General features: G+C 39.5%; 1 protein-coding gene across 1 annotated transcript; it reads left to right on the top strand.

The window, feature by feature from the left end:
• On the top strand, window positions 1-12172 carry LOC139938240 (uncharacterized). The gene is made up of 6 exons (XM_071933648.1): window positions 1-197; window positions 3265-3338; window positions 5193-5280; window positions 5735-5864; window positions 6507-6797; window positions 7785-12172. Exons 2-6 carry the CDS (start codon window positions 3304-3306, stop codon window positions 8402-8404), a joined length of 1164 nt encoding a protein of 387 aa, XP_071789749.1. The 5' UTR covers window positions 1-197; window positions 3265-3303; the 3' UTR covers window positions 8405-12172.

The raw sequence follows: 12172 nt of genomic DNA, 5'->3' as shown, positions 1-12172 counted from the left end.
TCTTGCACTCTCTAGTCTAGTGCTACTACATCGGCCCTGTTATAACGTAAGTGTTGGTGTGGTGCTACTGCATACATGGGACATTTTGTACAAAATCTGTCGTGCTCTTCTGAACATAGAGCAATTAAATGATCCGATGATGGTGCAGAAGCCATGTAGGCCTGGCCAAATACTACCTGCTAGATCATGAGATTGAGGTTAGTGTCTCTATCATATTAATTTAAATGTTTTCCGAAGACTGGAACTTTGGAAAAGCAACTTCCTTCTTCCATGCACAGCACAGCAAAGGAGCAAGGAGCAGCGATTGTTATCAATTCCTCAGTCTTTCCAGTGACTCGGTGTTTTGTTGTGTGTGGAAGCATGGAGGTAGTAGAAGCAGAAAGCAACTTCGTGTGACAAGGGTGTTTCTTTCATTATCATAATTATCTCGCAACTTCGATGGCCGATTGAGCTCAAATTTTCACAGTCTTGTTATTTTATGCATGTTGAGATACACACCAAGTGAGAAGACTGGTCTTTGACAATTACCAATACAGTCAGATAGTGTCCATCCAGTGTCTTTTAATTAAAGAGAATTATCCCATTGCCTTACGTAAGTAAGTTATAGTTATAAATGGGTTACTTTGTATTTTGATTTAATTACAGACCAGTTTAAAGTAATTATCGGAACTTCATTTCTGTCTGTTCAGAACATTACACAGTGGTTCAATTAAATACCACTTGATTTGAAGACCGCCATGACTTGTCATTTACCATTTTTATGTACAAGCCAGAGGCTAAAATGAATGCTGGTCATCTCGCCACCTGACAAGCTCGCCACCAACAAAGTCGCCCCCTGCAAAGGCGCCCCCTGGCAATGTCGCCCCCAAACAATGTCGCCCCTAGCAAAGTCGCCCCCTGAAAATGTCGCCCCCAGCCAATGTCGCCCCCTAGCAAAGTCGCCCTAGCAGATGTTGTTCGGAAAATAATTAAGGCTACAATAATATGGTAAAAAAACCCTAACCCTAACCCTAACCCTAACCCTAGCTTTCCACAAAGTATCCACTATAGAAACAGGTAGTCTTATGATTTTTTTAAAGTGTTACATCTGTAATTCAGTAATTGCTATTTAGCCTATTATATTTGTAAAAAACATGTCTAGGCCTATCATTTATTAAGTATTTGTTTGGTGTTATAATTCAAATTGAGCGACGTTAATAAAATCATTGACAACAAATTTAAATTTTGTGCATGGAGTTTATTATTAATTGATGACGTTTTTACTCCAGCACACTATAACTATAAGTTATTAAGTAGGCTTTACTTTATATTCTTTCCGATACAATAATAAAGCCATTATATTACCGAAAGAATCCTTAACTATTTTCGGGGGCAACTTTGCTAGGGGGCGACATTGGCTGGGGGCGACATTGTCAGGGGGCGACTTTGCTAGGGGGGCGACATTGTTTGGGGGCGACATTGTCAGGGGGCGACTTTGTAACAACTCGGGGCGAGCCGGTTAGGGGGCGACTTTGTTGGTGGCGAGCTTGCTACATGTAGGTGGCGAGATGACCAGCCTCCGCTAAAATCACTCTGGCCTTTGGGTTGGGCCTGTGGGTCATCAGTGTCAAATTTGAGCGCTGTCCAGTCACCTTGGTCAAGGCTAATTTTAATTCTCTAAATTTAGCAGAATGAACCTCGCACATGTACCACATCCACACATTTATTCATAGTTTACTCCCAGTCAAAACTAAAGCCGCTATACATTATATAAAAGGAAATAAATAACATTCGTAATTTATGAAAACAGGATGGGATTAAACAAAGCTTTGAATTATCATGAATTAAAGGTAGGCCAACACAAATAACCATAAGGGAAGGTACACGTTTGGTAGTTGTCAAAGACCAGTCTTCTCACTGGGTGTATCCCATCATAACCATTAAATAACAGGCCTGTGAAAATGTGGGCTCATTTGGTCATCGAAGTTGCAAGGAAATTATGAAAGAAAAAACAACCTTGTTGGACGACTTTGTGTGCTTTCAGATAAGAGTAAAAGACTTCTAGCTAGAAGTCTTTTATTATTTTAGTGAGAAATTATCTCTTTCTCAAAAACTGTATTACTTCAGAGGGAGCCGTTTCTCACAACGTTTTATACTATCAACAGCTCTCCAATGCTCGTTTAATACCAAGTAAGTTTTTAAGTTAAAGCCATATTATACACTTTCGGAACAGAAAAAAAATAAAAGTTCACAGATTTACAAATAACTTACAGGGTTTACAGAAGGTCATGGTGAAAGACTTCTTTACTTTTTGAGAAGACATTAAAACCATTATCAATTCTCTTTGTCGAGAATTACGGATTTATTTTAGGCTCAATCGGTCATCGGACTCGGGAGAAAATAACGGGAAAACCCATCCTTGTACCCGCACGTTTCGCCGTGTCATGACATGTGTTTAAAATAGTTCCGTAATTTACGCTATCGAGAATTGATATTGTTTTACTGTTTTCTCAAAAAGTAAAGCATTTCATGGACTAATATTTCAACATGTTCAAGAGAAGTCTTTCACCACTACCTTCTGTAAACCCTGTAAGTTATTTGTAAATCAGTGAACTTTTTTTTTTTTTTCTGTACCGAAAGGGTCCAATGGCTTTAAGGATTAAACCTCAATGACCTTTCACTCAATAATAGGGTTATTCGGCATGACTAAGTTGATGAAGTGGCTTGCCATTTGACTCCATAGCAACATCCAACAACAGAATTTAATAATACCCATGACCATGATGACTATGGGAATCAAGCCTACACTCTGACTGAGCCTTGGGGATGAGTGAGTTTCAATAGTCTGATAGTTGTAAGCTGCCATGGTGTGACGTTTCCAAAAGTGAATTGATTTATTAAGTTTGAGTCATTGCATGGTGAATATATATTTGGTTTGCGGTATAACCATGCGCGCAATTGCTCGAAAATAACCTATGCATGGCACCCTGCCACATACAGTAGGAGTTGCCATATAGTGCCCTGACGTGCTAAATAATATACATGTTCATCATAGAAGTGGGAAATTGCTGTGCTCCTTTAAGAATGAAATTCAAGGCCTGGCCATACGATGCTGTAAATGTTCTTTTTAGGAAAGTCTAGGTCACGTTTTTTTTCTACCTGCCACAGAGTAAGTTTCCAAATTCGGGAGATCTACATAGTACATGTGTAGTTCTGAAAATGAAGAGTGGTTTCCTTGTTTGATACAATTTTAATAATGTTTGTCTATTGTATCTCATACAACAGATTACAGATGTCGCATTGATAAAGAATAGATCAGCAACTATGTCAACATCAGGAAGGTCGAGCAGTGCCAAAAGGTTTGTCAGTCCATTAACTGTTGATTTATATTAGCCACAGTCTTGTATAAACAACCACATGTAATTTTTTTGTATAGGGATTGAGGACTGCTCAAATTTTGCCAGCGCACCAAATCTGCACCACGGTGGGCCACACCAAAGCAGAACCACACCTGTAAGTGTGTGATGCTCTACATGCTAATTTAAATAATTGGAACGCACCAAAAGTAAACCCTGTGTACAATTTCCAGATTGAGATTCTACAGGGTGCACCAAAACGGCACCACTCCCAATTGTGGTGTCAATTTGGTGTACACACCAGCATGACCAGATTTTGAAAAACACCCCCTTCACCAAAATTGCACCAAATGAGCACCATATTTACACTTCATAAGGAAAAGCGTTGGACCTGACACATGTTCTTGAAGCGCTTGCATACAAAGTACAATTTATCTGAAATTACAGTATATCAAATTTCAAATCCAACCATGCCCAATGCAGCTAAATTTGGAAAACCATGACAGAGGGTCTACAATATAAATCTATGTTAATTAGCCCTAGATACATGTAGATCTGATGTCATGCTTTAAGTTTATTGCTCCATGCTTTGATGCATGTGAAGTATGCCAGAGGTACCATGGATACGAACCCTAGGCTTCTGGGGTCAATTTACAGTTATCTGGCAAACTGTTGACTCTATCATTGCACCAAGTATATGATAATGGCTTTCTGCATAGTACAATGACAATTGGACACAAATGGTCAGATTATCCAAAAGAGAGCTTTGCGTAAAAGGGGGATTTGAGACAAAAGTATGAATATTTCAAGGTCTGTGAACAGAAGGCTGTTTGTTTGCAAAACTTGGTAGATTACTGTGACCTTTAAAAGAAGCGTGTTATGCATGTAACAAACACTGCCATGGCCTGGAAAGTGATCTGAGAAAGAAACCACAACAATATAACCAGTGTGCCTGTTCTTACCCTAAAAGTATAGGGTGATAAAAAGCACTGGATTAATATTATACAACATTGTTAGAAATAACACCCTTTGAAGTAGTGTAGTTTCATCGCAAAATGTGCTCATGCAATGAGGTTATTTTTTTCTTCAATATTTTCTCGTAGTTAGGATAGGTTTTGACAATTACCAAAAGTATAACCTGCCTTAAAAAACTAATGGATTTTACCCACTAGAGACTTTGGAACTGCAGATGGCAACAGTTGTACAATGTACCACATTAATTTCCATTGTTCATGCAGTTCTGAGCTTTGGCAAGTCTGTTGCCTCCTAGAGTCCCAAAAAGTCTCCTTTAAAAAGCAGTGGACACTATTGGTAATTGTCAAATACTAGCCTTCACAGTTTGTGTATCTCAACAAATGAATAAAACAACAAACCTGTGAAAATTTGAGCTCAATTGGTCATCGAACTTGCGAGATGATAATGAAAGAAAAAATACCCTTGTCACACGAAGTTGTGTTTATTTCGAGACCTTAAGTTCTAAACTTGAGGTCTCGAAATCAAACTCATGGAAAATTACTTCTTTCTCGAAAACCATGGCACTTCAGAGGGAGCCATTTCTCACAATGTTTTATATCATCAACCTCTCCCTATTACTCGTCACCAAGAAAGGTTTTACGCCAATAATTATTTTGAGTAATTACCAATAGTGTCCACTGCCTTTAAAGCGCTGCCACTCATCCTTTCAAATATAATGTTATCCCTTTTCGGAGCATTTGTAACCTTCTATCACATAGAGCTTGATATTTCAAGATTGTTTATTGATATTTCAAGAGTACAAACGTGCATGAGTTTGAAAGGGTTTCTATTTAAACCAGCCTGATAATTTTGTGGTATTTTATTTGGATATTTGTTCACTAGGTCGGCCAGCAGACACCAGCAGTCACCAGGGGCTTCACAGTCTAGTGGAGTCCTTCTACCCAGACGACCAAAACAACACAACCATCAGGTAAACTTTATAGGGAAATCTTTCAGTTTCAATGGGACTTTTGACTTTAGTTCAAAAGTCAGTCATGAGACTCGTAACATACTTGTAAAATTGTCTCCAGACAATTTATGTCCTGACCGTTTGGGAAGAAAATCCACATGTTATTTTCACATTAATACGCCTCTCTTAATTTTCACGCATGACATCATAATTCTTAACCAAAATGAGGCTAAAGGCGCAAGCCCACCACCACTAGCAGTGGCTGCGCGTATGGCCTTGTTTTTGGTTAGAATTGTGACATACTCATCATGCATAAATATTAAGATAGGCGTATACATATGGCTACGAAAAGTTTGAATTAAAAACAAAAGGCCTAAACTCCAGAAATGATCTTATAATGTAACAAACAAATACTTTTGAGCTTTGGATGGACTGACTGACTATTTACTGTTATTTGTTTAATTTTGTTCATCAGCCATCTTTAAGGAAGCATAGGCGATCCCTTACAGCCCCACAGTACACAGAGCGTAGTCTGAGCTCATGCAGTAGTTCATCCATTCAGAGTGGAGAAGAGACTAACCGCTCTTCTTGTTCATCTGATAATGGTAAGTACCCCCTTCCTGACCTCTGCTATTATCATGATTATTGCATGCAGTCTTGCAATTATGCAGGCAGTCTTGCAAGCTTGCAGACAGTCTTGGAAGCTTATAGACTGTCTTGGAAGCTTATATGCAGTCTTGCAAGCTTGCATGCAGTCTTGCGAGCTTGCAGACAGCCTTGCAAGCTTGCAGACAGTCTTGGAGGCTTATAGACTGTCTTGGAAGCTTATATGCAGTCTTGCAAGCTTGCAGACAGCCTTGCAAGCTTGCAGACAGTCTTGGAAGCTTATAGACTGTCTTGGAAGCTTGTATGCAGTCTTTCTGTTAGAAATAATTGTACAAAAACCAGCCGTAGGCTGCCTCCTAGCTTGCTTGCCTGCAAGCTTGCAAGACTACCTAGAAGCTTCCAAGACTGTCTGCAAGCTTGCAAGCTTGCAGGCAAGCAAGCTAGGAGGCAGCCTACGGCTGGTTTTTGTACAATTATTTCTAACAGAAAGTATTGTTATTCATGACCCAGTCAGTCGAACTGTAGTCTTAAATTACAAACAGCACCAAGACACATCATTCGGTTCTTTGACAAAAAAATCAGATAAGGTTTTTTTTTTTACTGTTTCAATAACATTGTTTTCTTACGCTTACCCACAACAGGGCAAGATGCCACCGAGCCGACTTATTCTTGCCATATCTCTTGCCGAGTATCCCCCGACAAGCCTGGACACTTTGAGTTTCTCAAACCGTACTCCGTCTACCGTGCCCCCCTGAAGCAATCCAAAAGCCTTCCATCCTGTTTCTCTGATAGCTACACAATGCAGCATCCTGACTTGGATAATGGTCAGAAGACCTATCTGTGGCATACAGCGTCGGTGTATAGTATGAGCAACATGAAGGCTTTGCAGGAGAGACGCTACAAGCAGCTACTGCAACATCAAGTTGATATTGGTGGGTAGGATTTCTATGGGTGCATTCGATTAGCTTCCCTGGCTTGTCCCGGGTCTGCCCCTAGTGCGTTTGAATATCTTTGACGTCAGTCCAGGGGCTCACCTTGCATGGTCAGCCCCCAGTGCCCTGCATGAGGAACAGGGTCACTTGGGGCTGGTCCGAGAGGGCAAGTGTGATCGCTCGATTAGCTCTTGTGAGGGGCTCACCTGAGTGTGTACCGCGGGGTTGACATTGCTAATTGAATGTACCCTATTATGAAAGTGTGATGACCTGGGGTGTCTTCACTACGTGGTTGGTGGCTGACCTTGGGTGGTGGCTTGCCATTAACAACAGTCATCAGCCACCAGCCACGTCATTATCAATACTCATAACTCCTGGGAACGCTGACTCAAAAAAATGGTCCAACCTAGATTATTGTAATGATGATGTCAGGTGAATTGGGTCAATAGACCCCTTGTAAATGGCGTCACAAGCCCTAACGGAGCCCTCACTGAGGTCAAAAGAAAACCTATAATTTGCTGAGAGTTGTGCACAGCTCAACACGTATGCACTTGGCGGCCAATACAAGGGGTCTACGTACATGTATGCATGATTGTTATTACCATGTACCCAGAAACAAACTTCTTGTCCTTAAATTTCTTTTAAAAGCATTGCTGCTCCTTCGGATGTGAAGTACAAGCCATTGGTCCTGTGGGTTTGCCCAGTGTTCGTGGTGTTCATGGTTTGAATGGCTGCATATTGTGCCATGCAGCACCTTGTAAACCATTACACGGTGCTACATGTACATGTATGTAAAGAAATTTCTGAAACTTCAAAATGTAGAGCTTCACAGAAACTTTGAAGAAAGTACTTGAGCTTCACCAAGTGAGGGATATATGTACAAGAAGCCACTATTATAATTTTTAGAAAGCTTCAAATCTTATTCTCATGGCATACTTGCTTTGTTTTGACGAATCACCTTCTTTATAATCACTTTGTCCCATACAGGGTTCCACACCCAAGAGGAATGTGATCGCTATCTGCAGTATCTTCTTAAAGCTCGGAAGCGTCAGTTCATAGCAGACCCAAGTGTATGGAGAGAACCGCCTAAAATTCCCGTCAGGCAGAAATCTTCCACCCTCCCACGACCTTCAAGAGCCCAATCCCATCGGGACTACAGATACTACCCCAGGGGATATGAAGACACCAGGGGGCAGCGGGCGGAGGAGGATGGTAGAGAAAGTCGTCAAGAGAAGAATGTAGATGAAAGAGAGGATCAAAGTCAGGAAGCTACTGATGAGGGCAAAGGTCAGATTGAAGCTAGAGGTCATGATGACAGTAAAGGTCAGACAGAGGTCAAAGGTAAAGATGATGTTGAAAAGGATGAAGGGAAGGAAGGTGGTTTGCAGGAAAATGATGCGAAGTCAGATTCTGACGACAATGATAAGCTTTCAGAGTCGATGCAAGGAGTTTCGCTGTACTATGACCCACAACGAAAGACAACTGTTACCCGTGGCAAGAAGGAGAAAGACGGAGAAGCTCAAGAAAATTCTGGAGATGAGGACGGGCAACAAAAATCCCAAGCAGCCAAGACAAGTCATCAAAACTGCTTCTGGGGATCCCATTGATTACAGACAATTTATCTACTAACTAACTATTTATTAACTTTTTGTACCAACTTGCCGATTTTGATTTTCAGCGTTGGAAGAACTAAGGCCATTGGGTGTGTCGTGGCCGAGTGATCCAGTTCACCGAACCCAAGCTCTACTGTTGATATCTACTGGTTGTTATTATATATTTTCCCAATCAGCGACCGTTATTGTTTGATAGTTAGTATGCGGCACAAATCGAATCACGATGGGTGATAGTAATGAACAAGAACATCTTGCACCAAGACTAAAGTACGACAAAATGTTTGAGGTGCGAACACTTGTAGGTTTTTAACACATTAGTATTACTTTCAAAATGATCAACATTTAAAGACAGTGGACACTATTGGTAATTGTCAAAGACAAGTCTTCTCACTTACTGTATCTCAACATATGCATAAAATAACAAACCTGTGAAAATTTTAGCTCAATTGGTCAACGGAATTGCGAGATAATAATGAAAGAAAAAACACCCTTGTCACACAAAGTTGTGTGCTTTCAGATGCTTGATTTCGAGACCTCAAATTCTAAACTTTAGGTCTCAAAATCAAATTCATGGAAAATTACTTCTTTCTCGAAAACAACGTCACTTCAGAGGGAGCCGTTTCTCACAATGTTTCTCCCCATTACTCCTTACCACGGAAGCTTTTATGCTTATAGTTATTTTGAGTAGTTACCAATAGTGTCCACTGCCTAAAGTGAATAATAACTTTCAAAATGATCAAGATTGCAATTGAAAAATAGCAAGGTGTACATGTTTCTTAAAAAACAAGTTAATTTTAAATAATCTTTTAACAACCATGTGTGTCAGTATATTATAAATGAATGGAACTAATCTATTTTATGATAGTGTTTTTTATAAACTAATACTTTGTTATAAGAGGAAACCATTTAAACATATTTTGCAGTGGCATATGGTTGTGGAAAATGCGTGAGATGGGTTTTGTTTGAAGTTTAAAAGCAATTTCTTTTAAGGTAATAATTTTACAATTAATACATATTTGCATATTTCTTGATGTCATCATGATCAAACACAGGCCTTGCTACATTTAGGGGCCATTTCCATGAGCTTGATATTATAGTATTGGCTGACTCGGTTTAGCCATCAGCATGAGCAAGTTGGAATGCGCACATTAATTGGTGGCATGGTGGGCTTGTGCGTAAAGCGCTCGCCTGTCACCAAGATGACCCCGTTTCGATTCCCGGTCAGAGCCATTTGAGTTGAGTCAGGTTTTCCTCCCGCGGGAAAAATCAAACACTTACGATCTTGGCTGCGCTCCGTGGTCATAATGGGTTGATGTGGCTGGCAGCTGAAGGCGCCCTTGCATGCCTGCTTCTCGAACATGTTGTAGCCGCGTCCTTCGCAATTCAGCTCTAGCTGCGAGTAAGGATGATTAGCCCCCCAAAATTAATATTATATTATTAAGATGACTACTCACTCGAGTGACTCGTTTCGAAGCCTAGTCAACCATCGGTACCACGTATTCAACACTTCATTGGTTTTCGCAGCTATAGTGTCACTGGTTCCCCTCTTTGCTTTACACATTATGTAAGCATGACACAGGCTACTGGGACCAGAGTAGAAACTTTGTTGTGAGTAGTACAAGTTATAAAGTTGGTTCCAAATCTCCAAATTTTGGTTCTCAAAAAATAGCTAATCTTTACGATAGTTAAGCTTTAAACAGTGGCTACAGAAGGCTCAGAAATATATAGTTGTTACATTTGTGTAATAGATGCCGTCCACGGGAAACAGAAAAAACATATATAACAAGTCTCTTACCTCACGGTAAAAATGGTTTTTCCCTGAAAACACTCCAAGCCAAAATTCTGAAATACGTAAGGTCAACAAACCCGCGTGGCAAAGGAATCGTGATGTCACTGGCAGCTATTTGATGTGGAAAATAGCGCCCTAAGTTTGCCAAAGCTGGAGAACTGTCCCCAATTAGGGGAAAGTCGCCACTGACTTCAAGGTGTCATTATAATAGATAAGCCGTTTTTGACTCTCGGCTGAAAAATCGGTATCTACGATGTAGGTTTGGCCAAAAAAGGGTAATAGTTAAAATATTGAGATTATCCTGTAGCCGCTGTTTAAAGCACAACACAGTTATGCTTACCAGAAAAAGGTTACCAGTCAAAATACTATGTCACATGTTCAATCTGTAACTGGTGTCCTGCTCATTTCTGCTGAGCAAAAAATTTTTAAGCAATAATTTTTTCTGCTAAAGCATCTCTATGAAATTAAGCCCTGTTTTGAATCAAAATAGTAAACCTTTAGTTAACCAGTAACCATGGTGCACACTCAAACTTGCTTCATTTCAGAGCTGTACCTGAATGGCTCAGGAAGACACAGGGATGTTTCTGTCTTTCTTAGACCACTCTGGGCCCAAATTTCATGGAGCTGATAAGCAAACAAATTTGCTTAGCATGAAATGTCTTCCTTGATAAAAACAAGACTACCAATCAAATTTTCACGTGGTTGTCAGAATAAGCGAACAACAGGTGAATACTAATATTAAAGCCATTGGACCCTTTCGGTAAACAGTTGTCCAAGGCCCACACTTTGTGTACCACAACTTCTATAACAAATAACAGACCTGTGAAAATTTAGGCTCAATCGGTCATCGGAGTCGGGAGAAAACAACGGAAAAACCCACCCTTGTTTCCGCGCGTTTCGCCGTGTCATTACATGTGTTTAAAATAAATCCGTAATTCTCGTTAACGAGAATTTGTATTGTTTTGCTGTTTTCTCAAAAAGTAAAGCATTTCATAGAATAATATTTCAAGAGAAGTCTTTCACCATTGCCTTCTGTAAACCCTGTAAGTTATTTGTAAATCTGTGAACTTTTTCTTTTTTTTCTGAATCGAAAGGGTCCAATGGCTTTAAGCAATATGCAACACATGGAAATTTGGCTGGTAATCCTGTTTTTATCAATGAAGAAATTTCATGCTAAGCAAATTGTTGTGCTTAGCAGCTCTATTAAATTGGGCCCTGATCTCTCCATGCAAAACTGTTCATACATGTATATACCACTGTCTTCTTTTCTTATTGTTATTTTGACAATGAAAACTATCTAGTTGTTGAATTGTTTCTTTGCATAAGAGTGCAGTTGGTGCCTTCAAACTGTTTTGTGTGTCAGAGCACTTAAAGGGAGAAGTTACACTTTTACAACAAGTGTGTCAAAAAGCATATTTTTACCCAGTGTGCATGGTGTTTGCCTTTTTTTTTTTATTAGTGAATGTTTTTTCTAGTTAAAGCCATTGGACACTTTTGGTAAACAGTTTTGTCCAAGGCCCACACTTTGTGTATCACAACTAATATATAAAATAACAAACCTGTGAAAATTTAGGCTAAATTGGTCATCGGAGTCGGGAGAAAATTATGGGAAATTCCACCCTTGTTTCCGCACGTTTTGCCATGTCATGACATGTGTTTAAAATAAATCTGTAATTCTCGATCGAGAATTGATATTGTTTTAATGTTTTCTCAAAAAGTAAAGCATTTCATGGAATAATATTTCAAGAGAAGTCTTTCACCATTACCTTCTGTAAACCCTGTAAGTTACATTATTTGTAAATCTGTGAACTTTTTATTTTTTTTTCTGATCCGAAAGTGTCCAATGGCTTTAAACAATGTTGATTTTTTATATAGTTATTGAAGATACTTGGGAAGTGGGAACTTAAATCTAGTGCCAAACCGCTTGTTTCTATTTAATGCTGAAATAAAAAATAATGTTATTCATTACTGAA

The sequence above is a fragment of the Asterias amurensis genome, chromosome 6 (assembly GCF_032118995.1).
Source record: "Asterias amurensis chromosome 6, ASM3211899v1".
Lineage (NCBI taxonomy): Eukaryota > Metazoa > Echinodermata > Asteroidea > Forcipulatida > Asteriidae > Asterias > Asterias amurensis.
This window is presented reverse-complemented; position numbering and strand designations above follow the sequence as displayed.

What these genes read in the sequence shown, in the direction of transcription:
- LOC139938240 (XM_071933648.1), top strand. Translation starts at nt 3,304, where the DNA reads ATGTCAACATCAGGAAGGTCGAGCAGTGCCAAAAG. An exon ending in CAAAACAACACAACCATCAG is followed by an intron (nt 5,281 to 5,734) that starts GTAAACTTTATA and finishes TTTGTTCATCAG; the next exon opens with CCATCTTTAAGGAAGCATAG. An exon ending in TTCTTGTTCATCTGATAATG is followed by an intron (nt 5,865 to 6,506) that starts GTAAGTACCCCC and finishes TACCCACAACAG; the next exon opens with GGCAAGATGCCACCGAGCCG.